This window comes from Neovison vison, chromosome 9 (assembly GCF_020171115.1).
Source record: "Neovison vison isolate M4711 chromosome 9, ASM_NN_V1, whole genome shotgun sequence".
NCBI classification, from domain to species: Eukaryota; Metazoa; Chordata; class Mammalia; order Carnivora; family Mustelidae; genus Neogale; species Neogale vison.
This window is the reverse complement of record NC_058099.1, coordinates 11716686-11740265: the sequence shown is the minus strand read 5'-3', so window position 1 is coordinate 11740265 and position 23580 is coordinate 11716686. Positions and strand designations below refer to the sequence as shown.

Below are 23580 nucleotides of genomic sequence, written 5' to 3'. Positions count from 1 at the left end.
AACCCACTGAGCCACCCAGGCACCCCATATCTTTTCCTTTAAATGCTGAAAATCTTGGTTCCTGATGGCATTAACATAATTACTTACTTGTTTTATGCTACTGTGTGCCTGAATATACCTTAGGATTATACATCCCACTAAGAATATAAAAATCAAAAACACTGTGTTCCAAAGTCACCTGCAGTAATTCACTCCAGATGAATATGCAACCAATTTAATGTATGTTTCAGCTTTTTTATTTTTAGGTATTATTTTGTCTTACTCTTTTTAATTAAATTTTTAAAATTCATTTTTCCTACACATTGTTTTATAATTACATAAAACATGTACATGAGTCCCAAGTATAAAATACGGTACATTGAGAACATTGAGACATTGAGTCCTGCTTTTCCTTGGTTCCTTCTTCCTCTATATCAGTTTATTACTTCTAAATTTCTCCTACCACTATTTCCTTTGGAAAATACAAACAAAAGCAGACAATGGTTGTCTCTCTTTCCCTTTCTTAGATAAAAAATACTATATTAAGCACACTATTCTGTACTTTGCTGTTCTTGTTTTTAAAGATTTTATGTATTTATCTGACAGAGAGACTGAAAGAGCACAAGTAGGGGCAGCAGCACAGGGAGGGGGAAACAGGCTCCCTGATCCCAGCATCTAGACCACCCAGGCGCACCTGTTTTTTTGGTCTGTTTTTTTTCCAAAGTAAGCTCTACACTCAACATGGAGCTTGAACTTATGACCCTAAGATTAAGAGTCCAATGCTCTACTAACTGAGCCAATCAGGCACCCCTTTTGCTTTTTTTTTTTTTTTTTTAACTTAAGGTATATAGAGATCACATCCTAGCAAAACATATACATTGTCCTCATTCCTTTCAACAGCTGCAGAGTACTCCACTGGAAGGATCTACCAGTTTATTAAATACATCTCTTCTTCATAGACATTCAGGTTGCTTCCAAGATGTTTGCTATTACAAACAGTACTTTGTAACTATGCATTCTAGGGGCACCTGGCTGGCTCAGTCACAAGACCACACAACTCTTTACCTCAGGGCTGTGAATCTGAGCCCCACGATAGGTGTAAAGATTACTTAAATAAAAAATTTAAAAAAAAATATGCATTCTGTATTTTTTGTTATATCTTTGGCAAAGATTTATAGAAATGGAACTGTCAGGCCAAAGAATAAGTGCATATGTGATTTTGGTAGAAACTGTGGAATACCTCTTTTTAACATGTACACCACTTAGTACTGCCACCATTATTGGATGAAAGTACCTATTTTCCCACAGCCCTGACAACAAAATATACTGCAAACTTCTGAATTCTACCAATCTGAAACATGAGAGATGGTCAATATAATTTTCATGAATATTTCTCTTGCTATATATGAGAAACATTGGGTATATTTTGTATGTTTGAGGGCCATTTATATTACTTTTTCTCATTCATGTTGTTTGTATCTTTTGCCAATTTTTCAATTGGGTGGCTGATATCTTTTTTGAGTTTTTAGAAGTACTTTACATATTAGTTATATTAGTCCTTTGTGATAGAATACAAACATTTCTCTAAGTTTGTCATTTTTTTACTTTGCTGATATTTCCTGTGATTCAATTAAAAAAATATTCAGTCGTGGTGCCTGAGTGGCTCAGTCGTTAAGTGTCTGCCTTCGTCTGAGGCTGTGATCCTGGGGTCCGGGATAGAGCCCCACATCAGGCTCTCTTCTTGGTGGGAAGCCTGTTTCTCCCTTTCCCACTTCCCCTATTTGTGTTAGCTCTCTCGCTGAATCTCTCTCTGACATGTAAATAAATAAAATCTTAGAAAAAATATTTAGTCATCTATCAGTCTTTTCTGTTACTGCTTCTGGATTTGGAGTAAAAAATAGTGTTTCCTATATAGAGAGAGGAATTCACTCTTGTATTCTTTATTACTTGTATGACATATTTTTAAATAACAAATATTTATGACCTACTTGGAATTTAAGTAGCTATGGTGTATAAGAAATATATCCAATTTTATCTTTTTCCACATCTATTCAGTTGTCCCATGTCACTTACTGGAAGTTTCCTTCACACACACTCACACACAAAATTCTACCTGACTAAAGTTCTAAATCAGAAAGGTAAAACAATAAAGCTTCTAAAAGGTAAGTGTACTTCATTCATAACCTTGGCATAGGTTAAGATTTTTTAAATAGAATATAGATGGTAAAGACTATGAAGGCATCATCCCAGGGGTTCTTATTATATTTTTGTTTGTAATTTCTGTTTTCCAACTTTTAAAGACAATTTTAAAATTTCTTTCATTAAAAAAAAACTTCTACTTTTCCTTTACTTACTATCTGTATAATCTTTGGCCTAACTCGGTTCTTTAAATTATAAAGGTGGATCTGTGTCACTTCTTTTTAAGGCTGCTAAATATTAAATGAGAAATTTATTCTAAAATGTTACAGCACTATCACATAGATTATGATCACAAAAACTGATATGTAAAAATAAAGATGGGCTGAGTCTGGGGATTCTTAGCTAACTCTAGAAATTGTCATCCTCTTGCCCTGATAGCCAGTAAGAGAGACAAGATAGTGATCTATCTTACCTGGCCCCAGAAACTGGCATCCTCGAGCCCTGACAGCAGCCCACAGGTTGGCAGACAATTGCTGGGGATTCTGGTGCTGTAATATTAGTTCTGTTACAGTTCTTTCTCCAAGTGAACGGGCTGCTCGCATTGCTCTGACACGACCTTCTTCCTCCACCAGTTGACAGTTTACAAGGGTCACCAGTTTCCTTTGCATTGGACGGCTCAGTGCACTCTGGTTCAAACTAGCTACACCTTTAAGAGAAAGGAAACAAAGTAAAGTTTTTTCAATTAAATAAGACAAGTTAATTTTCGTTATCCATACTTAACTATGAAGCCATATTTTGTAATGAGTCCTTCTACTGTTTTAACAAGTGTGTCCTGAATCTATTTATTACTATTCTGTGGTAACAGGAGTCTAATTTGCAGTTACTTCAAATTTTATATAGGTATACTGTTCTCTGAATTGTATGCATCCCTCAAGAGAGTACTTTGGATTTATTTAGTCTGTTCTCCATCCAGTTAATTAATGAAAACTTTAATCAAAAGTATGATTAATAACAGCTCTAACTTTATTGTATACATGACATTTAGGAATACAAATTAATGGCAAGCTCTTAGATCATAATCCCTTTTCCTGAGGATATGCTCCAGCAATTCTTTCCTCTCTCCTGTATCATTACTTTTCTATTTGACTGTTCCCATCAGCAAACACTAAAAACAAGCATGCTGTTATTTCATCCATCTTAAAAGTAAGTAAATCTTTTTATTCATCTATTCTTGCCTGACTCTGCCCCATTTCTTTCTTCTCTTTTGTACCAAATTCTCTAGTATTGTCTATATTCACTATCTCCAAATTCCTTGCTTCACAATATTTAAAACCTATTCCAATCAAGTTGTTGCTACTATCACTTCATCAAAACTGCCTGTTCATGATAATTACGTCTACTCTCCTAAGTCAATGGTCAATTCTCAGTCCTTACCTTATTTCACCTTCAGCCCTCAACACAGATGATCCTCCTAATTCCTTTAAACACTTCCTTTAATTGGCTTCCAGAACAGTCCATTCTCCTGTTTTTCTTCTTTCCTTTTATTCCAGGTCTTCTCTTCTGATTTAACCTTTTCTTCCTGACTTCTTAATGTTAAAGGGCCTCAGGACCCAGCTTTTGTTTTCTTCTTTATCTACATTCACCACATACATCATCTTAACCAACCTTATTAATTGCTGTAAATACTACCTGTATATTAAGGACTCCCAAAGATAGTTTCTATACCTCATTCCTTAACATATATCCATTGGTTACTCAATAGCATCCAAATGAAGATTTGACACCAAACATAACATGACTAAAACTGGTGATCTTCCCATCCAAACTTGATCTGTCTTCAGTATTCCTTGTCTAGGCTGATGGTAATCTCTTTTTCTAGGTGCTCAGACCCCAAAGCCCAGGAGTCATCTTTGATTCTGCTCTTTCTCTCACGTCCCACACACAATAATTCAGAAAATCCTCTTGATTCTATCTTCAAAATATATCCACGCCATTCACTTCTAACTACCTCCACTGTTATTTTTTTTTTCTTTTAAAGATTTTATTTATTTATTTGACAGACAGAGATCACAAATAGGCAGAGAGAGAGAGAGAGAGGAGGAAGCAGGCTCCCTGCTGAGCAGAGAGCCCGATGTGGGGCTCCATCCCAGGCCCCTGGGATCATGACCTGAGCCGAAGGCAGAGGCTTAACCCACTGAGCCACCCAGGCGCCCCCTCCACTACTATTCTTAGCCCATTAGCCTCTTAGCCAATACCCTGTTCCCTTTTACACTCACCCTCACCCTTTTACACTGCATTCTCAACAGAGCAGCTACACAGAGCCTAGGATTGTGTCACTCCTCTGCTTAAAACCCTAGAATGAATCCCCAATTTCACTTGCCGTAAAAGTTCAAGTCTTTAAAATGGCTTGCAAGTCTACACGTTATCTGGTCTTACTACTTCCTTTCTATGTCCTACTGCTCTCCCCCTAACACACACTACTCCAGGCACACTCTCCTATTATTGTTCTTTGAAGATACTAGGCATGCCTTGGGGACTTTACTACTGCCTCTCTGGAAAAGTCTTTTTTTTTTCATTTCAAGATTTATTTATTTAAGAGAGAAACAGTACAAGGGAGAAAGAATCCTAAGCAGACACTATGCTGAGCACAGAGCTCACATGGGGCTCCATCTCAGGACCCTGAGATCGTGACCTGAACCAAAACCAAGAGCCAGACACTTAACTGACTGTGCCACTCAGGTGCCCCATCCTTACTGCTGCTGGAACACTCTTTTCCCAGGAACCTAAATGGCTATCTCACCTCTTTCATCTCAAGTTTAGAAGCTAACTTCTTAAAGCATCTTCTGTAAAACTTCAATCTGGCCTTGTCCCCTCATCCGGACATTTCTGATTCCTCTAAACGTATTTTTACTTTCATAATGATTATCAATCTTAACATACTAAATAATTTTTATTATGTTTGTCATTTATTATACTTTTTCCCTTTTCTAAAATGTAAGTGCTATAATGGCAAGCATTTTTTTTTTATGGCAAGCATTTTTTTTTTAAGATTTTATTTATTTGACAGACAGAAATCACAAGTAGGCAGAGAGGCAGGCAGAGAGAGAGGGGGAAGCAGGCTCCCCGCTGAGCAGAGAGCCCAATGCGGGACTCGATCCCAGGACCCTGGGATCATGACCTGAGCTGAAAGCAGAGGCTTTAACCCACTGAGCCACCCAGGTGCCCTATGGCAAGCATTTTTATTCATATAAGCCAAATACAAAAATATTGCCCAGCACTTAGTACATGCTTGTTAGGTATCTGTTCAATAAATGAATGACTGAATTAATGAGGCAGATAGGCTGTTTCTCAAAGAAATCACTATGTCCTCAGTATTCAACGGCACAAAGCACAGAGCAGGTATAAAATAAATACTTGATTGATTCATCTATGATGTGTGGGTCACTACATATGCAGTGATGAACAAAACAGAATTCTGTTTCTGTCACAACACTTAAAATAATTTATTGCACTTACATGCTGTCTCCCTCAACAGACTGTGGGCTCTGTGAAGGCAGGGACCCTAACCACAGCAAGTGCTTAATAAAATTGAATGAATGATTAAATGAATACCTGAAATTGTCTTAGTACAACTTATCAAAATTAATATTCTGCTACAGCACTATTACTTTAATGAATAGGAACTGCAGAAATCTCAATATGTAGTGTCTGATGAATTCTTAAAATAGTAACAATACCGGTTATTTTCAGAAAATGATATAATGTTCTCCATCAGAAAGTTTTCCAAGAATTGTCCAAACTTTTTAAAAACTCAAAATTAGGGGCGCCTGGGTGGCTCAGTTGGTTAAGCATCTGCCTTCAGCTCAGGTTATGATCTCAGGGTCCTGGGACTGAGCCCCGCATCTGGCTCTCTGCTCAGCAGGGAGCCTGCTTCTCCCTTTCCCTCTGCCTACTTGTGATCTCCCTCTGTCAAATAAACAAACAAACAAATAAATAAATAAATAAATATCTTTAAAACAAAACAAAACTCAAAATTATTTAATAAGGTATCAACATTAGGTCTTTCAAAGTAAATGTATTACCAAATCCTGCTCACAAGTAAAAAGACTTTTTAGGAACTTACCTTTACCTCCACTTAGTGGTTTCAAGTAGAGTGCCAAATCCTCAACACATTTCTTTGCAACCTCATAGTGTTTATTCTCACCTAGATTACTTAACTTTATTGACTGATGATCTGGTACCTAAAAACAAAGAAAAACCGAGGAAATACATTCATCCAGCTCATGGAACTATTATTTACATATTTGATAATAATCTTGGTGAATATAAAATTATAATACAGAGACAATATATCAAAGTAGCTTAAGCAAAATTAAAGCCGAACACCTAGCCAAACTGCCTTCCAAGAACCAAGGTGACCATACTTAATAGCAGGGATTCAGTGTATTAATAAATGGGAAAAGCAGCAGGTACTTAATATCGTATTAATATTAATTTCTTTGGCACCTGGGTGGCTCAGTTGGTTAAGCAACTGCCTTCAGCTCACGATCCTGGAGTCCCAGGATTGAGTCCCGCATCGGGCTCCCTGCTCAGCAGGGAGTCTGCTTCTCCCCCTCTCTCTCGCTCTCAAATCAATAAATACAATCTTTAAAAAATATATTAAATTTCTTAAGCTTGATAACTATGCTATAATTTTGACAGATGTTAACATTAGGGGAAATTGCAGAAAGTTAACACAGGCTCTCTACACTATTTTTTGTAACTTTTAAAAAAGTATTTCAAAATAACTAGGAAAAAAGTACTTAGCACCCTCTCACTATATAATTTACTTATTACATTTATCGATAATGGTCTGACTCCTTTCTGTAGAATAGAAGCAACACAAGAAACAGTACTTTTTTTTTTTTAAAGTAGGCTCCATGCCCAGCATGGAGCTCAGTGTGGGGCTTGAATTCACAACTCTGAGACCAAGACCTGAGCTAAAATCAACAGTCAGATGCTCAACTGACTGAGCCACCCAGGAACCCCAAGACACAGTATTTTTTTTTTTTAAGATTCTATTTATTTATTTGACAGAGATCACAAGTAGGCAGAGAGTGAGGAAGGGAAGCAGGCTCCCTGATGAGTAGAGAGCCCAACGTGGGGCTTGATCCCAGGACCCTGGATCAAGACCGGAGCCAAAGGCAGAGGCTTTAACCCACTGAGCCAACCAGGCACCCTCAAGACACAGTATTCTTAATGAAAGGTCAAAACTTGGGCATCAACTACAGCTCTGCCACTTCTATGAGTGATCTTGAGTAAATTACTTAAGTGCTCCAACTCATGGTTTTCCTATATGAAAAATGGAGATAAAAATCTCTATTTCATACTGCCACTATGAAAATTCATTTTAATCCAACCAATATTGATATTGGTAACGTGTTCCAAACACAGTTTTGGGCATTAGGCATCTATCAGTAAGCAAAACAGTTAAAATTTCTTGCCATTGTAGAGCTTACATTCTCATGAAGAGAGGATGGAGCCAATAGATCAAAAAACATAATAAATAAATAGGTAATATGATAAAAACTGGTCAGTAAAAATTACATGGCAAGGAAAAGGGGGATCAGGAGTGCTGGATAGGAACTGCAATTTTAACAGGGGTGGTCAGGATAGGCTTCCTTGGGAATCACGACATTTGAATAAAGACTTGAAAGAGGAGAGATAACGAACATTCTAGGAAAAGATAACAGTCGCTACAAAATCCCTCAGTAGGTATTTTTAACAATTTAACAATTGGCTAGGAAGCAATATAGCTTAAGCAGAAAGACTGAAATCTGTGATAGTCGTAGGTGGGGCTTTAAAGGTAACAGAAATCACACTGTATAGGCCTGTAGGTGATTAAGGACTAACTGAGAGGACATTTATAAATGATAAAACATAATACCTGACCTATATAGCAGGCGTTAAATAAATGGCAGATGGCTAGAATTATTACCAAGAGTATGGTATCCACGGATCTAAGATGTCACTGTTTACAAAACGCACTGTTATTTTATATGCCATTAAGAAAAACTGTTGCCAATTACTACATACTATTGATTATAGATGCATCTTGATTTCACAGTGTCTAACTGGATTATGAACACTGAAAAGAAATAGGTTTTAAAATAAAAACTTCAAATATCAAGATACTACAAGAATGGAATATTTTTAATTCACTGAATTTTCCAAGAAGTGATTAATCAGAAAAGTCCTTACTTTCTTGCTTTAATATATAGTGCATGATGTACAGAATTTCATCTTCTTCCTCACCTGTAAAATGGGGATAATAACTATCTGAAGAGCTAATGGAAAGAATTAGTAATAATAGATGTTGAATACTTACTATCATACCTAACATAAAGCAAGCCCTTATTAAATGGAAATTATTATAGGTCTAGGGTCTTGGCCATTCAGTAAAAAGATTATAAACAAGAAATATTAATTTTATAACACAAGAGCATAAAAACTGTGCAGAGATTGTTACTGATATTCCAGAAACTGGTTTTCTATATATACATCCCTAAATAGACCTTATTTTCTCATTTGTAATATCATCCTAAAAGTCAAGTGAAGTTAAAAAAAAAAAGACTCTAAAACCTCCATTTGAGGGTTCTAGTTGGTTGGTATCTAGCCAAAGCTTTGATTATATTTCTTTTCATATCACCTAATGAATATGCTTATTTTAAAATGTTCCTTATCCACCAAAATCACTTATAAACATAAATTTTGACCACTGCATTGAACACAAACACATAACTATAATGGAATTCATATGACATTATCTAAAGGAAATCTTTTGCAGAATATAATCATGACATCAGGTACACTGAATATTTTTGTGGTCTCAAGTATCACTAGACACACTTCATACCCCTTAATGAACAAAGTTCTCTAATTATTACATATACCAAATTAGTAAAATCTTGAAAGCTTACCTGGGCTCCAACTAACTGGAGAAGTGCGAAGTTGACAGGAAGCACATCAATGTCTGTGTTGATGGCAGTCTGGTCAAAAGGACAAGCTTTTCGGTGAAGTTTATTCAAGCAGGTCTTGCAAACAGTGTGTGAACAACCTAAACTTATGGGTTTGTGCACATTCTCATCAAATTCATTATAGCAGATTGGACAGGACAGAAATTCTGTCCATTGAGCTGCCTGCACAGGCATTGTGGAAGCTGGATGCTCGGGTTAGCAGTCTAGCAGATCATTATTTTGCTGTGTAGTGTTTTGTAAGCTGGAAATGGACAAAAGTAAGAATTAACAACGTATTCATCATTCACCTTTTAAGAGTTAACTGCTTAAGTCAACCATCATAGCTTCAAAACCTAAAACACTGAATAATTTTATATGGTTTGGATGTCTTTTTTTAAAAATCTATTTGCTGAATTTGTTAAATTTCTGAAATTTTGTCCAGAAACAATATCTGAATAGTGTCCTTTTCAACTAAACATGTTTATATTGGTTGCTCAAGTTAACAGTGGACTCTCAAAACTTTTATGTATTTTTCTTAACGACCACATCAAGTAAGTAGATTAACTTTCCATGTTTCGTTTTTAGAATACAAATTACTTTGGACTGCTTGGGGTTTTCTGGATAGCTACTATCCCCAAACATATTAAGAAATGGCCTAGGAGTTACTGGACTTCGAAAACTATTGATCTAAAGAATATCATAGTGATTCAAGTGTCATAGTGAGTCAAGCTACCTGCATGACCAAGTCAGACAATGTTCGACTCGGGAGCTTCATGAAAAAGGAAATCTCTGGTCAAGATTTGACTACTAACAAAGGTACTGAAAATCAAATTATCTGAGATGATGATAGAGCAGTTTGTCAGAAAAAAAAAAAGGTGCTAACCTTATGATACAGAAATACAGTGTCAAAGTTGAAAAAAATTGTCTTACAAATCTAGAATGTGGTTCCCTACAATACTTTTGACAAAACACATCTTTTAGTAAGACAGAGCTATAGATAAACAACCCCAAATTGTCAGGTCCAAAGAGCAAGATATGGGAAGAATAAAGCAATATTCTCATCTAATAATTCTAATCAGAAAAAAAAAAGCAAAATATAAATTTTTATCTTTACATAGGATTAAAAGGCACATGGAAAAAAAACAATAAAATTCTTTTTCCTAAGATTAAAATGTTTATTCCATGATTTGTAATAAAATAAAATATTTGGTCTCAAAACTATATGCACTCTAACTTGAAATCTTTAGATACCTAACTTGAACACTACATTTCACAAACTTTTTATATTTTCCAATTCAAAACTGGGGCACCTGGGTGGCTCAGTGGGTTAAGCTGCTGCCTTCGGCTCGGGTCATGATCTCAGGGTCCTGGGATCGAGTCCCGCATCGGGCTTTCTGCTCAGCAGGGAGCCTGCTTCCCTCTATCTCTCTCTCTGCCTGCCTCTCTGTCTACTTGTGATCTCTCTCTGTCAAATAAAATAAATAAAATCTTTAAAAAAAAAAAAACTTACATAAGTCGGACAAAGGCTCTCTGGTGAACAGAAATCTAGGTATTTAGGGCAATTAAACAGCCACTACTTTATTTCCTAAGAATGTTTACCAGCCCAAATATGTTAGTTCCACAGAAATTAGATGTTTAAAACTATAGTCATACTCAAGACAGAAAAAGTATGTAACTGATGATTCTCCAATATCTCCACATCCAAATGAAGAATTCTGTTAGCCTTTATTTTGCTTCTATGTTCAACAAAAACTAAGGTTTCAAAAAATATCTTGGTAAATAAATCACAGGGCTTGTTATATAAAAAGCACCCTGTACAAATTTCTCCTCAAACAGTTCTAATGTAAAGTTCTAATATCTTTAAACTAGCAAAATCTTGCAAGTTATACTTAATTTTATACCTTTTACCTTATACCCTTACATTGCCACATCTAGTAATGCCATCAATCTTAAACCTGATTAATCTGCTTCCAACTTCAGAGATGAGCACTGAACAGGTGAACATACCACTTCTTTAAACTATTTAACATTTGAAATGTTTAGTTTTCCAGGTTGTAGAATTATACAAGGAAAAGGCCTCTGAGGAGGAAGGCATTTTATCTTGAATCTACTACTGAGAGCCCTAATGTAGTTAATAACCTGAACTGATACAATATTTATCAAAACAAAACACTGCATCTATTTTTTCATATGGCCACCTGTTTGGAAATTCTATAATTTTGTGGGTTACGGTATCACAGACACTGGGTAACAGGACACTAGTAGAAAACAATTTTCCTTATTTCATTTTCCAAGATCATCCTGAAATACTTTACATTAGTAAATGAGTAGGGGGTGGGAGAAGCCATTTAAGTTTGAACTAAACATAAAAATGCTATCTTTCATATTTTGTTTCACCTGTTAGTTTTCAAGTGTTTCATACTTCTCCAGAATATAATTAATAGTTTTATATTATAATATCCCACATGTGTTTCCAGGTCTACAAACACCAGATACTGTAATATAATTAATGCTGAGAAGTTTGACTTCTAGTAGAAACTGAATTAATACCTTTAAAAAAAAAAGAAAGAAAGAAAAATTCTGCCATAACTTGTCAGTAATTCTGCCAAATTCTCCTGCTATGTGTCAGAGTCTAACTTTCTGACAGGAAAATATGTACTGAATTCTCCTTATATAAGTCATAAGGAAAAGTTTGACTTTTTTTAAAATGTTTTTTCTTCAGTATCATTATCAATAAATTGTAGATTCCTCAATTAAGATAAAGAGAAGATAAAATTTTATCTAAAACACAGAAGTAGCTTATATAGTCCACCAAAATTTTTAATTCATGATAGCAAAAGTGACTTTCATTTCTTTTTTTTTTTGTCTTTCATTTCTTTAAAAAAGGCACTTCATAAACATTTACCTAGGAAGTATTTTTATAACCCAAAATGATAAATAGCTTATTGTCTTTATAATTTAACAATCATCTACATGAACCATAGCAAGCAAAAAATATATACTGATGTATAAGACTTCCAGATTTATACTAATAATTCCATAGTAACTTATTTGACTCTATGGAAGTCTAAATTGCTAATAACACTTAGAGTTAAGAGTCAAGTATCAAACTTGAAGATACTCCCAAAACATCTCAAAGTGAGATAAAATGGATTAAATAGCCAAAACTCAAAACAAACAAAAAGCCCACAACTCTAAATACGTAAAGAGACTATTCAGGAAAACCATTCTAATTAAATTACTTGAATTAACTAAGTAACTTTCAGTTAATTGTTAGTAAAATTGAAAAAGAATAGCAATATAGAGAAGAGAAGAAACATTCCATTAGAGTGCGACCTTAAAAAGATTTTCCTGAAGTAATTTTCCAGGCTGTAAGTTCCCTGTTATGAATACTAACTTGTAAAATAGAGTAATTAATAGGCTTTTCTTATATGATGCAAATTATGCATTGCTTTATTAGGAGCAAACTGCATACCAGCTAAGTACTCTCAATTTTTGTTATTAGTCCACCATGACATTATGCAGCCAGTTCTGGACTATGCCATCTGATTTTAAACTGCCAGAATAAAGGTTATAATTCTTTCACTACTGTATAATAAAAAGTATCTAGTATTTTACAATTCTCTTCATAAAAATGTAAACATTAGGGCTCAAGTCTGTTAAGACATTCATTGTTTTCATTTTAGTTCACCTACGTGAGGAATTTAAGCTACTGAAAAGTACTGAGAAGTACTTCTCAATTCAGAAATCTTACAAATAATTAGTTTAGACTTCAAAAATTATATTTAAAGCATCAGGTACAAATGAGACCTTAGCCTATAAAACAGCAAACAAAACCAATGGAAATAATGTACAAACTCTAAAACTCCGCACTCAAACACACTAAAGGGACTGGAGGAAAAGGAATTGAAGTACAGTTTTAAAGACTGCTATTATAAGTGACTTTAGTGTAAGTTAGCAAAGTATAAGACTCAACTTTTTCTTAAATTCACGCTGAGACTGAACTCAGTTTTTTATTTTTTAAAGATTTTATTTATTCATTTGTCAGTGAGAGAGAGACAGAGAGCAAAAGCAGGGCGAGTGGCAGGCAGAGGGAGAAGGAGAAGCAGGCTCCCCGCAAAGTAGGGGGAGCCCAATGTGGGACTCCATCCCAGGATCCTGGGATCCTGATCTGAGCCAAAGGCAGACAGACGTTAACTGACTGAGCCACCTGGGCATCCCATAAACTCAGTTTTTTAATCAGTATAAGATTTAACTTCTCATCTTCTAGTATAACACAAATACAATAATTTTCTATTTTAATTAGCATATCCAATAAAGATTTGCTTTAGTGATGACAAGACAGGAACAATACTTATTTTTGAGACAGAACTTACTCACCTCTGACTATCACTAATGGCCACTTGAGCACTTTATCCTTCATATTACCAAAGTTATTAGTCTTTTGATTACTCTGATTGCAAACATTGCAAGATGATAGGTAAGGAAATTTTTGGTTTTCAAGTGCTTACTTTTATTCAGGTAATTTATTTCTCAGAAGAGCAGTGTTGTTTTAAACAGTGCTATCTAGGGGCGCCTGGGTGGCTCAGTTGGTTAAGCAACTACCTTCGTTTCAGGTCATGATCCCCAGGTCCTGGGATCAAGTCCCACATCAGGCTCCCCGACTCTGCGGGAAGCCTGCTTCTCCTTCTCCCTCTGTCTGTCACTCCCCCTGCTTGTGCTCTCATTCTCTCTCTGTCAAAGGAATAAATAAAATTTTAAAAAATAATAATAATAATAAAATAAACAGTGCTGTCTAATAGAAACACAATGTGAGCTACAAGTAATTTAAAGTTTTCTAGTAGTCATATTAAAAAAGGGAAAACATGAAAATAATTTTAATAATATAATTTAACCCAATTTATCTAAAATATCATTTTGACATGTAATTAACATAAAAATTATTAAGGTAGCTTCAATTATTATTTTTTGCACTAGGTCTCTGAAATCTGGTGTGTATTTTATTTTACATTTATACCACATCTCAACTCACACTAGCCACATTTCAAGTGCTCAATTGCCACATGTGGCTATTGGCTTGTATTGGACAGTGCTATTCCAGAGTACTTAAAATTATAAAGCAATAATCAAAAATAATATTTGTTAAGAATTTGAGGTGAAAGTCACAACTACACTTAAGAAGTTTTCACAAAACTAGAAAACCTGAGAAACATAAAGATGTAACTTAAGAGAGTTACCAGATTGGATGCAAAACATTACTTTTAATTTTCAGCTAGCTTTATTTTACCACATGCTTCCTTTTTCCATAACTAGAAAGTGAAACTTCAATGCAGTCCAACCAAAACAGTAAGTGCTTATTATAATAAGGCCTTGTAGTAAGTTTATTTAGCATTCTTAGATACTGCATATAGCTTCAAAGTTCTATTTCCGAACACAAAATTTTGTGTTAAAAGAAAGCTTTCCCCACCAAAAGAATTTTTGTCAGCTTTTTCAGACTGGAAGATATAGCAAATTACAAAAGCAGAACATGAATTAATGAAAACATATGAACAAAGGACATAAGTCTTATATGTCAGGTCAACATAACAGTAATAACAGATCAGGGATAACTCAGAGGATCCACTAATGAACATGACTGCAATTCAATCTTCAAATAATAGGAGGCAATTTGAATTTTAACATCTGCTTTTTCTAAACAATATACGCTTAACATTTTGTCCTTCTAGCAATTTTCCTAACTCTAAAATTTGGAAAACATAAATTTCCGAATTAACGAAAATAGCATTTAAAAATTTAACAGGATTTAATGGCCTCTCTTCCTTCAAAAACTAATGGGGAAGTAAACAGCAAAAGAAAAGGATGTTTTAACAGTGGTGTTGCTTTTTAGATAGATTAAAGAAGGTAATAATAGCAAAATCCATAAACTTTTCTTAATGTTTGAAGAAGCCTTAACTAAATTGGTGTATTTAACTAGAAAAAGGCTGCACAGGCTAACTAAAGCATTTTGTTTTTTTGCTTTTGGGTGAAATCATTACAGTGTAGCATAGCAACGTCTGCATTCTCAGGTTAATCAAAAGCTCCTATTAGAACTTAATAGTTTGACTAATACAAAAAATGGAGAAAAGATTACTTAAGCACTTTAGCAGTTTGGGGGAGAGTAGGAATTAAAAAGGGGCCCAGGTAAGGAGAGAGTAGGAATTAAAAGAAGGGAACCTAGATGGTTATTTTAAAATAAAACAGGCTGGGAATCACGAGATTACATCTACTTTATGTCAGTGATTACTTGAGACTATTTCGGTGTCAAGGTTCTACCTGCCGGTATCTTAAACTCCTCTGTGATTAGAAGGATGGAAATGACAGCTACTCTCATGTTCTCCCTTCCTGAAGCTAAGGGCAGAGAAAAGTAGAGCTGCTTCTGAGAAACAAAGATGCTTTCTACCATTCTTCTAAGATGGTGGAAGAGTCTTCTTAAGAGGCTTCCCCAAGAAGGAAAAATGAAAGAGGCAAAGAAAAAAGCCACAGCAGAATTCCGTGGCCGTGTTTCGTGCCATTGCTCCGTCACATTCACTGTGCAACCACTCTGGTCCGGCCATCTCCCTCCCAGGAGGTTAAGCCCTCCCAGGGCATTGTTTGGCCGCGGTCCCTATTTACCACTCAGATCGCCTCCACCATCCCTGCTCTGGGATCTCGCGGAGCCCCAGGACAGAACGCCGAAAAGCTAAGAGAGGGCTTGGTTTCGAGGACCTCCTCCAAAAGCCCTCTCGCCAGCTGGTGTAGAAAACGGAGAGAGAACCCCGGCCTTTGCTTGGGTGGGTTCCTTAGGGGTCAGAGGCTTCTCCTCAGCCGGTGTTGAAGGGAGGTGGCCATTTGCGCCGGGCGCTCGGTATTGAAAAAGCCCTACCAGAGAGGGGCCTCCGCAGGCCCCGGACTCCGGGCCGGGTCCGAGTGTCAGGTGCGGCCCTCAGTTCCCAACCCTCGGGGCACCGGCGACGACAGCACACAGGCCCGGGGCTGAGACCAGTCTCCCGCCCGACCGCCGAGGACTTAGGGACCCGAGCTAGGGCCCCAGCCGCATCGTGCCCGCCCCCGCCCTACCTGTGGGGGCCCGGGCGGGGTCGCTAAGGGCCGCTCCCGGGAGCCCCGCGACGGCGCGGCTGGGAGACGGAGGCGCCTCGTCTCGCCGGGGCAGAGCTCGGCGGCGGTTTCACGACCTCAAACTCCATCGGGAGCTATAGGGACAGCCCCGTTGGCGGCGGCGGAGGCCGCGACGGGGCCTCCTCCTCCTCCCTCCGCCTCCGCCTCCTCCTCCTCCTCCTCTCCACGGAGGCGGTCCTGGAGGGATCCCGACCTAGCTCTCGCGAGAAGATACTGCCTCTTTCACGCGAGATCACGCAGGACTGGGAGTTAAGGAGGTGGAAGGAAAGAGTAGTAGCCCCCGCCACCTGGACTGCGCATCAGCTTCCCTCTGGTCGAGTCTAACCACCCCTGTCACGTGACCAGGGAGCCCCGGAGCACTGTGGGAGGTGCTGTTAGGAGGCCTAGACAAGCCGAAAGGGTTGATGGGAAACTCCCTGCACCTTCATCAGCGCTTTGAGTCAGCCTCCCAGACGCTGATGTGAGACAGAGTCTGACTCCCCTTGTGAAAAGGTAGTCTCCATTGAGCATGATCTGATATATCTGTATTATATTCTATGCACTCTCCGGTAATCAAATACTGACCCGTTCCCTCAATCCCTCCACATATTTGCCAAACAATCTCCCTATTAAAAAAAAAAAAGAAAAAAAGAAAAGGAAAGCATTTGCTTGGCAGGCACTAACACAGATCTCTTTCTTAAAAAGAAAACTTAACTCTTCAGAAGCTGACAAGGATAAAAATTCAATTAATATCTCAATACTTGTTGAAGGATTTTTCACAGCAAACTGTAAAGCCTAAATTATATATATATATATATATATATATATATATATATTTAAGATGAAGAAGCAGAGAAATAAGGGAATTAGCATTTACAAAGTGCTTACCATGTGCTAGGTCCTGTGTTAGGTAATAAAAATTTCATTTTTACCATTGATTTTGGTTTTATTTATTCACTCATTAAAATAATCCTAAAAGGCAGATACTACATATTCTGTTACTGAGAAACTGAAAAACACAGACTAAGAAAAATGGCCATGAGTTGTAATTAAACTCAAGGCACTTTCCTATGTGAAACCAGATGTCCAACAAAGGTAGGTATGAAAGTAAATCCACTATGAATTAAAAGACATATGAACAGGTAGTTTATAAACTGTAAAGATATATGTATATATTCATATATATTCAAATATACATATATCTAGACACATACACATTATTCTCCTGGATAGTGTATATGACAGTCTGCTGAGGTTTTTCAAAGGTGGCCTGACCATCACAGTTAAAATTATACTCCCAATTTCCATTCCCTGGCACTCTCTACCCCTGCTTTATTTCCTCCAACTTCGTTTTCAAAATCTGATATACACCGATTTTACTTGTTTACTGTTTTTCTCCTTCCACTACAATACACCTTTCATGAGAGCGGGGATTTTTCTCTGTTCTAATACTATAAAGACTCAGTAAATACTCTTTGACTGAATGGCCAGAAGAAATAGTTTCCTTCTTTAAAATTCACAGATGTAGACATAACACAAAGTTCTCCATTCCCATCTCCAGTTTATTGGTTTTTTTTTAATGTAAACATATAGAATAGTTACATCCAACAAAAAAACAGCAAGAATTTTCTCTTATACCAAAGTAACAGTTAACTTTCCAAGACTCTTTATACATAAATGCAGTAAATGAAGAGGCTGAACTCAAATATGTTGCATTTTCCCCCAACATATCAGAAACACAAACAAAAAGTGAATGTTTTAAATGAATAAATTCAACAATTTACTTTGCCATACCTGCATTTTTAAAAAGATTCCATTTTCCTGGAATTGTTTATATACATCATGCAAACAGACACTGTCCTAGGAATGTTCTGAGATCACTCTCTGCTACTGGACAGGAATAAATAAAAATAAATAACAACCATCACTTTCACAAAACATCCCTTCCCCCAAGCAAATATCTCAAAGTGCTTACAAAAAATATCACAAGAATCTTACAAGGCACACATAAAACTTAAACATATTTCAACCATAATTTTTTCCAAACATCAAGGATAGTAGATACCAATTCCTAAAAAAAACAGTTCATTACTATTCTTTTACCCTTCCCTCCCATCTCTAGCCCTCCCCCAGAAAATTTCATCCTAGAAAGCAAAAATAAGAAAAGTACTTCAAGCACAAACTATTTCTGAAAGGGAAATGTTTTCATAACTACAATCATGGCCAATCATAGATCAAATCGCAAAGAAATTTAAACGCTGCACTATCGTGTTCTCCATTGAAGAAAAACACTATTTACTTTAGAAAAATTCTGTCTCCAAAGTAGTACTCAAATAGCAACATTCATAAAGACACAAAACTCTCCTCTCTTGCTTTCCCCTCTTCTCTGTTCTTAGAAACTCAGGAAGATTTAAGTATAAAATCATAGATTTTTGGACCTGGAAATGATCTTTCAAGTTACCAAGTCCAAAGTTACTGTTTTACATATTAATTTAAGAAAAACTGGTAGAGAGGTGACCTGTCCAATGTCACTAACAAGTGACATGGCTGGGGGAGGGGGTTATGAAGTTGGTTTTCTTATCAAAGATGAGAGCTGGATTCTTTGAAGTGTCTCCAAGAGTTAAAATTCTACAGAGAATATATTTTTCACAAAAGTCTCACAAAAAGGATATTTAACATTTATAACAATCAACATGGGATCAATCACGAAATTCTTATAAATGGTACAAAGTATATTACATTTTAAAATGTGGAAGGGCTTCAGAACCTAAGTATAGCAGAGATTCTACATAAAGCTGAGGTGAGTAGAGGAGAAATAGAACATCTTGAAAGTAAGATGCATCCAGTCAGGCTTCCTTAACTACTTTGTTCCTGCATTTTAGAGAGTATGATTTGCCAGGCAATAGATTTTAATCTTTGCTTTGACAACAAAAAGTTTTGTGTTATTTCTACACAGGGATAGTAGAGAGCAATGGCTCATAACACAATCAGAATATTACGCTCACAAAAATAACCATACAGTCATGGTTTTGCTTTTGGCACATTTCTGGAAATACAGAATAAAACTCCAGGGATGGTTAGGATTTTTACCAACATGTGGTAAATGAAAATTGCATTAATATAAATGAAAAAAGTTAACAATTAAGAGAACACCAATAGCTAACCATATTTATTTAAACTGTTCATCTAGTGACAACAAGGTAATATATATTGCCAATTCAAAGTAAAAAAGGGACTCAACTGTTGATACACACGACATAAATGAATCCAATGGCATTCTGAGTGGTGAAAAAAGTCATCTCACAAAGGTACATACTACAAGATCCCCTCATGTCATTCCAGAAAAGGAAAATGATAGCAATAGCAACTGTTACCAGGATTTAAAGATAGGTGGAGGAGTTGATTACAAAGGGGCATCATAATGGGAGTTTTTAGGGATGATGGAATGTTCTATATCCTGACTGCAGTGGTGGTTGAACAAAATCTACATGTGTTAAAATTCATGAAAATGTAGACCAAAACCAAATGTGTTAGTTTATGTTAGCTAAAAAATTAAAAAATAAAATGAATTTAAGAGAGGAAACAGTAGAGTATCTTTGGTAAAGTTGCAATTTCTGTAAGAAAATTTTCAGAGGGGCGCCTGGGTGGCTCAGTGGATTAGGCCTCTGCCTTCTGCTCAGGTCATGATCTCAGGGTCCTGGGATCAAGCCCCACATCGGGCTCTCTGCTCAGAGGGGAGCCTGCTTCCCCCTCTCTCTCTGCCTACTTGTGATTTCTCTGTCAAATAAATAAATAAAATCTTTTAAAAAAGAAAAAGAAAATTTTCAGAGTCTCATGCCAATGGTATAATTTTATTGGTCATAAAATTATTAAGTATAACTGCATGAAATAAAAACAAGAAATTTGGCCTTGATTAATCATTTCTAAAATATGTATACTACCAAATCATAGAAACATTATTTTAAGGAATTTAACCCATGTCCAAGGAAATTCTACTACTCCCAAGTGAATTTGAAGTGTGTTCCCTTACAGTTTAAAACAAGTACCTTGGTGCTTTGCTTCAGAATCCAACTAGTTTGTTTAAAAAAATTTTTTTTCACTAGTCCTACAAAGAATTAATAATGGATTACAGCATGTTTTGAAGTCTATTTTCTCTTCCTATTAACCTAATTGATTAAAATTATTATGTGGTTGGGATTTTACATGTACATCATTTATCTAGAGAGTCAAAATCAGAATTTAGAAATACTGCTGGATTCTCTGTCACTAGAATCAGGAATATTTAAGAGTGAAACATTATTTCTCTAGATACACCCCTGTGACTTACATATACTGTACGAGATAAGACAGCATCCCATTAGCTTTATCGTGTCTCCCACACTTTGGAACTGCTAGTAGAAGTTCAGAAAGAGTAACATGTGTAGGCAGACCAAAATTAAGACCCACAGATGGGGGGGCGGCGCAGGGGATGCAATATAACAGATGCTGCATTTCTGTGGAAAAACTTGCCTAACTATGATATAAGGCTTACATAGCAAGGTGTGGTTCTAATTACAGCAGATTTTGCCTTTTGAGATCATGTCTGGGTAGTTTTTCACCACTGCTTCTGCCATGCACAGAGGTTAAGTGCTTTTTGAGGGCAGATTTGTGCTTGAAATCCATGTCACAACAGTGGCATTTGTATGGGCGATCTCCACTGTGTATATTCAAGTGGTCCTGAAGTGTGCTTTTAGCAGTAAATGTCTTCAAGCACACAGTACACTGAAAGGGCCGTATGCCCATGTGCCCTCGAATATGCCGGTTGAGATTTTTCTTCTGCGTAAACGTTTTCCCGCACTGTAGGCACAAGAAGAGCTTGTGCATCTTCAGGTGGCGCAGATAGTTTTCAACGTGAAGAAATCCTCGAGGACACCTGGGGCACTGGTGCCTCAGTGAATAAGCATCCTCCAGATTCTGAATCTCACTCACTGTACCATGATTTCCTTCAGTATTCTCACAAAATAAGCTCTGATCTTGATTCCCAGGAACTTCTGCCACTCTGCTCTCAACCGTAGAATTGATCAGTGAATGCTGTGTTTCAGAGAAATACATGCTTGCTTTTGAAGAGGAACAAGGCTGTGAAAACTGCCCATTTTCTACACTGGCAGTACTAATAGATTCCACGTGGAGGATACAAATTTCATTATCTTTAAAACCAATGTCTACTGAAGATAGCTCTGGTGACTTCACTTCCTTTCTCTCTGATGTCAGCTCCACTGTAGACTGCAAAACATTGCTTTCCTCTTCTTTTACATGAAAATCTATGTTTATAGGACTATCTTCTGAAATTTCTATAATCTCACAGTCTTTATCTGAGTTTTCTTCTTCATTCTTAACATCCAGATCAGAGGATTGACACAGGTCAGTATGTTGATTATTTTTCATAGAAAGATCAATTTCCAGATACTTTGACAAAGCTTCTGTGCACTTTTCCACAATGTGAACCATCTGCAGGTAACTAGCAGCAGTCAAATATTTCAAAAGCTCTTTCCTTTTAACTTCAAGTGCTCCAGTATAGCAAGAGAGCAACAGTTTTCTGCCAACTTCTGCACTCTGCAGGATGGTGATTCTGACATGTTTTGACTGCGTGAGTAAAAACTGATCTCTCATGAAAGTGGAGCAAGCAGCTAAAATCACCTTGTGGCCCTGGAACTCGGTGTCATTTATATAAATGGACACATCACAAAATAAATTCTGCTGTCTCAAGAGATTCATTTTCTGCAAGACTACATCCCCTTGCTGTTCAAACTGGAAGTGCAGAACATCAGATTCAGCAGCCATGGTCACAATCTATGCAAAAAAAAACAAAAAACAAAAAACACAAATGTTGATGTAAAGATAGGGAATGCTTTCCTACACTGTAATGGTAAAAAAGAAGAAAAAAATCCCAAAGCTGAATTGGGTAAAAGAAGATTCAAATTCTAATCTAGGTGCAAAGAATGAACTCCTATGCCACCATTGCAAAACCGAGAAAATGAAAACACATTTCTTTATGATCTCATGGCCCGTTCTTCATAATTTTGTTACAGCACCTACTACACTGAGTTGTACTTAATGGTTTCTGTTTTTCTCCTTGGCTAAATTTTAGCCTTTTGTGGTCCAAGACGCTGTTAATGTCCACTAGTAAGGGGACTTAATGTAGTTTCTCACATTAGAAACCTGAATGTAATGTCCAAATTTCCTATTCTGCATCACTACCGCAGGTCCTCCTGTTCCCTTCGACCTTTGCAAGGTCTTCCAACAGGTCTCCTTTATACCACACTCTCCCGTATTCCAACCTACCCTCTTGAGTGCCACCAGAACCAACACCTCTTAAAACTTTAAAAAAAAAAATTCTCTTTTCTACTTTCTTTTTTAAAGTCTTCTTATTTATTTCAAAGAGGGAGGGAGGGAGAGAGAGAGAGAGAGAGAGCGCTAGCAAGAGTGAACACGAGTGCGGGAAGGGGGCAGAGGAAGAGGGAGAAGCAGACCTCTTGCTAAGCAGGGAGCCCAATGTGGGACTCCATCCCAGGCCCTGGTATCATGAGCTGAAGACAGATGCTTAAGCAACTGAGTCACCCAGGCGTCCCTGTCTTGTACTTTAAATCCTCCATTGCTCTCCTCTACCTCCAGGACAGCCTACCCTTCTTAGCAAATACAAGATCCCTCATTATTTGGTCCTAGCCATCTTTAAGGCTTTATCTTTCCTCAGTATATTCTCTTTTTCATCAAAGCTCCTTCGATATTGAGATTTTCACCACTGCCCGGACAAGAAGACCAAATACACGTTTGCACGTTTCCATTAAAACCCTCTTTCAGCCTTTTTGGCTCCTTTAAGACCCAAATCAATTAGGACTTCTGTGACTTCTCCTGTCTCCCCAACAGGCAGTGAGTTGCTCCCAGAGCACCACGAAAAGGTGCCTGCTTCATCTGAGTTTCTGCCAGGAGGACAGGGGCCGGCGCAGAGCACGCACAGCGGAGGGAACATCTGTTAAACTGATCGGGACCCAAGGTGGCCTGGAAGATCCTGCAGCTCGCCACACACAGGTCTTCCCGAGCTAAGCCTCCCAGGACCGTAGGCCCTGTCCGCCAGGTGGTTGCAGCACCAGCGCAGCCTCCCTGCCCGCGCCTGGCTGCCTTCTTCCTCCTCCTCTTCCGGCTTCCCACCCTGCCGGTCTCCAACGCGCTCACTCACCGACTCAGAGAGCCAGAGCTCAGCTTCCCGCAGCAGCGGCGGCCCAGGCCGGAAGGTGGACTGCGCTTGGGAGGAAACACATCCGGTGTCAACCAGCTTTACTCCTCGCTGGGGTGGGCT

General features: G+C 37.4%; 2 protein-coding genes across 5 annotated transcripts in view; both read right to left on the bottom strand.

Moving 5' to 3' along the window:
* The window catches only part of RC3H2 (ring finger and CCCH-type domains 2), a 51542-nt gene extending 35141 nt beyond the window's left edge, over positions 1 to 16401 (bottom strand). For 3 of the 4 annotated variants that reach the window (XM_044264961.1, XM_044264962.1, XM_044264963.1), the window contains exons 1-4: positions 16209 to 16401; positions 9078 to 9375; positions 6242 to 6359; positions 2591 to 2824 (exon numbers count right to left, since the gene is read on the bottom strand). In XM_044264961.1, coding sequence (XP_044120896.1) covers positions 2591 to 2824; positions 6242 to 6359; positions 9078 to 9308 — 583 coding nt within the window. In that variant the 5' untranslated portion in view covers positions 9309 to 9375; positions 16209 to 16401. Of the gene's footprint in view, positions 1 to 2590; positions 2825 to 6241; positions 6360 to 8358; positions 8401 to 9077; positions 9376 to 16208 lie in introns of those variants that run through there. The other variant, XM_044264964.1, reaches the window with a different exon arrangement.
* A 3599-nt stretch (positions 16402 to 20000) lies between these two features.
* On the bottom strand, positions 20001 to 23523 carry ZBTB6 (zinc finger and BTB domain containing 6). The gene is made up of 2 exons (XM_044264960.1): positions 23461 to 23523; positions 20001 to 22076 (listed from the first exon to the last, which is right to left on the bottom strand). Exon 2 carries the CDS (start codon positions 22065 to 22067, stop codon positions 20799 to 20801), a length of 1269 nt encoding a protein of 422 aa, XP_044120895.1. The 5' UTR covers positions 22068 to 22076; positions 23461 to 23523; the 3' UTR covers positions 20001 to 20798.
* Between the last annotated feature and the right edge of the window lie 57 nt (positions 23524 to 23580).

Bases quoted from the DNA above. Each gene is read 5' to 3' on its own strand.
- ZBTB6 (XM_044264960.1), bottom strand. From the start codon at position 22,067: ATGGCTGCTGAATCTGATGTTCTGCACTTCCAGTTTGAACAGCAAGGG.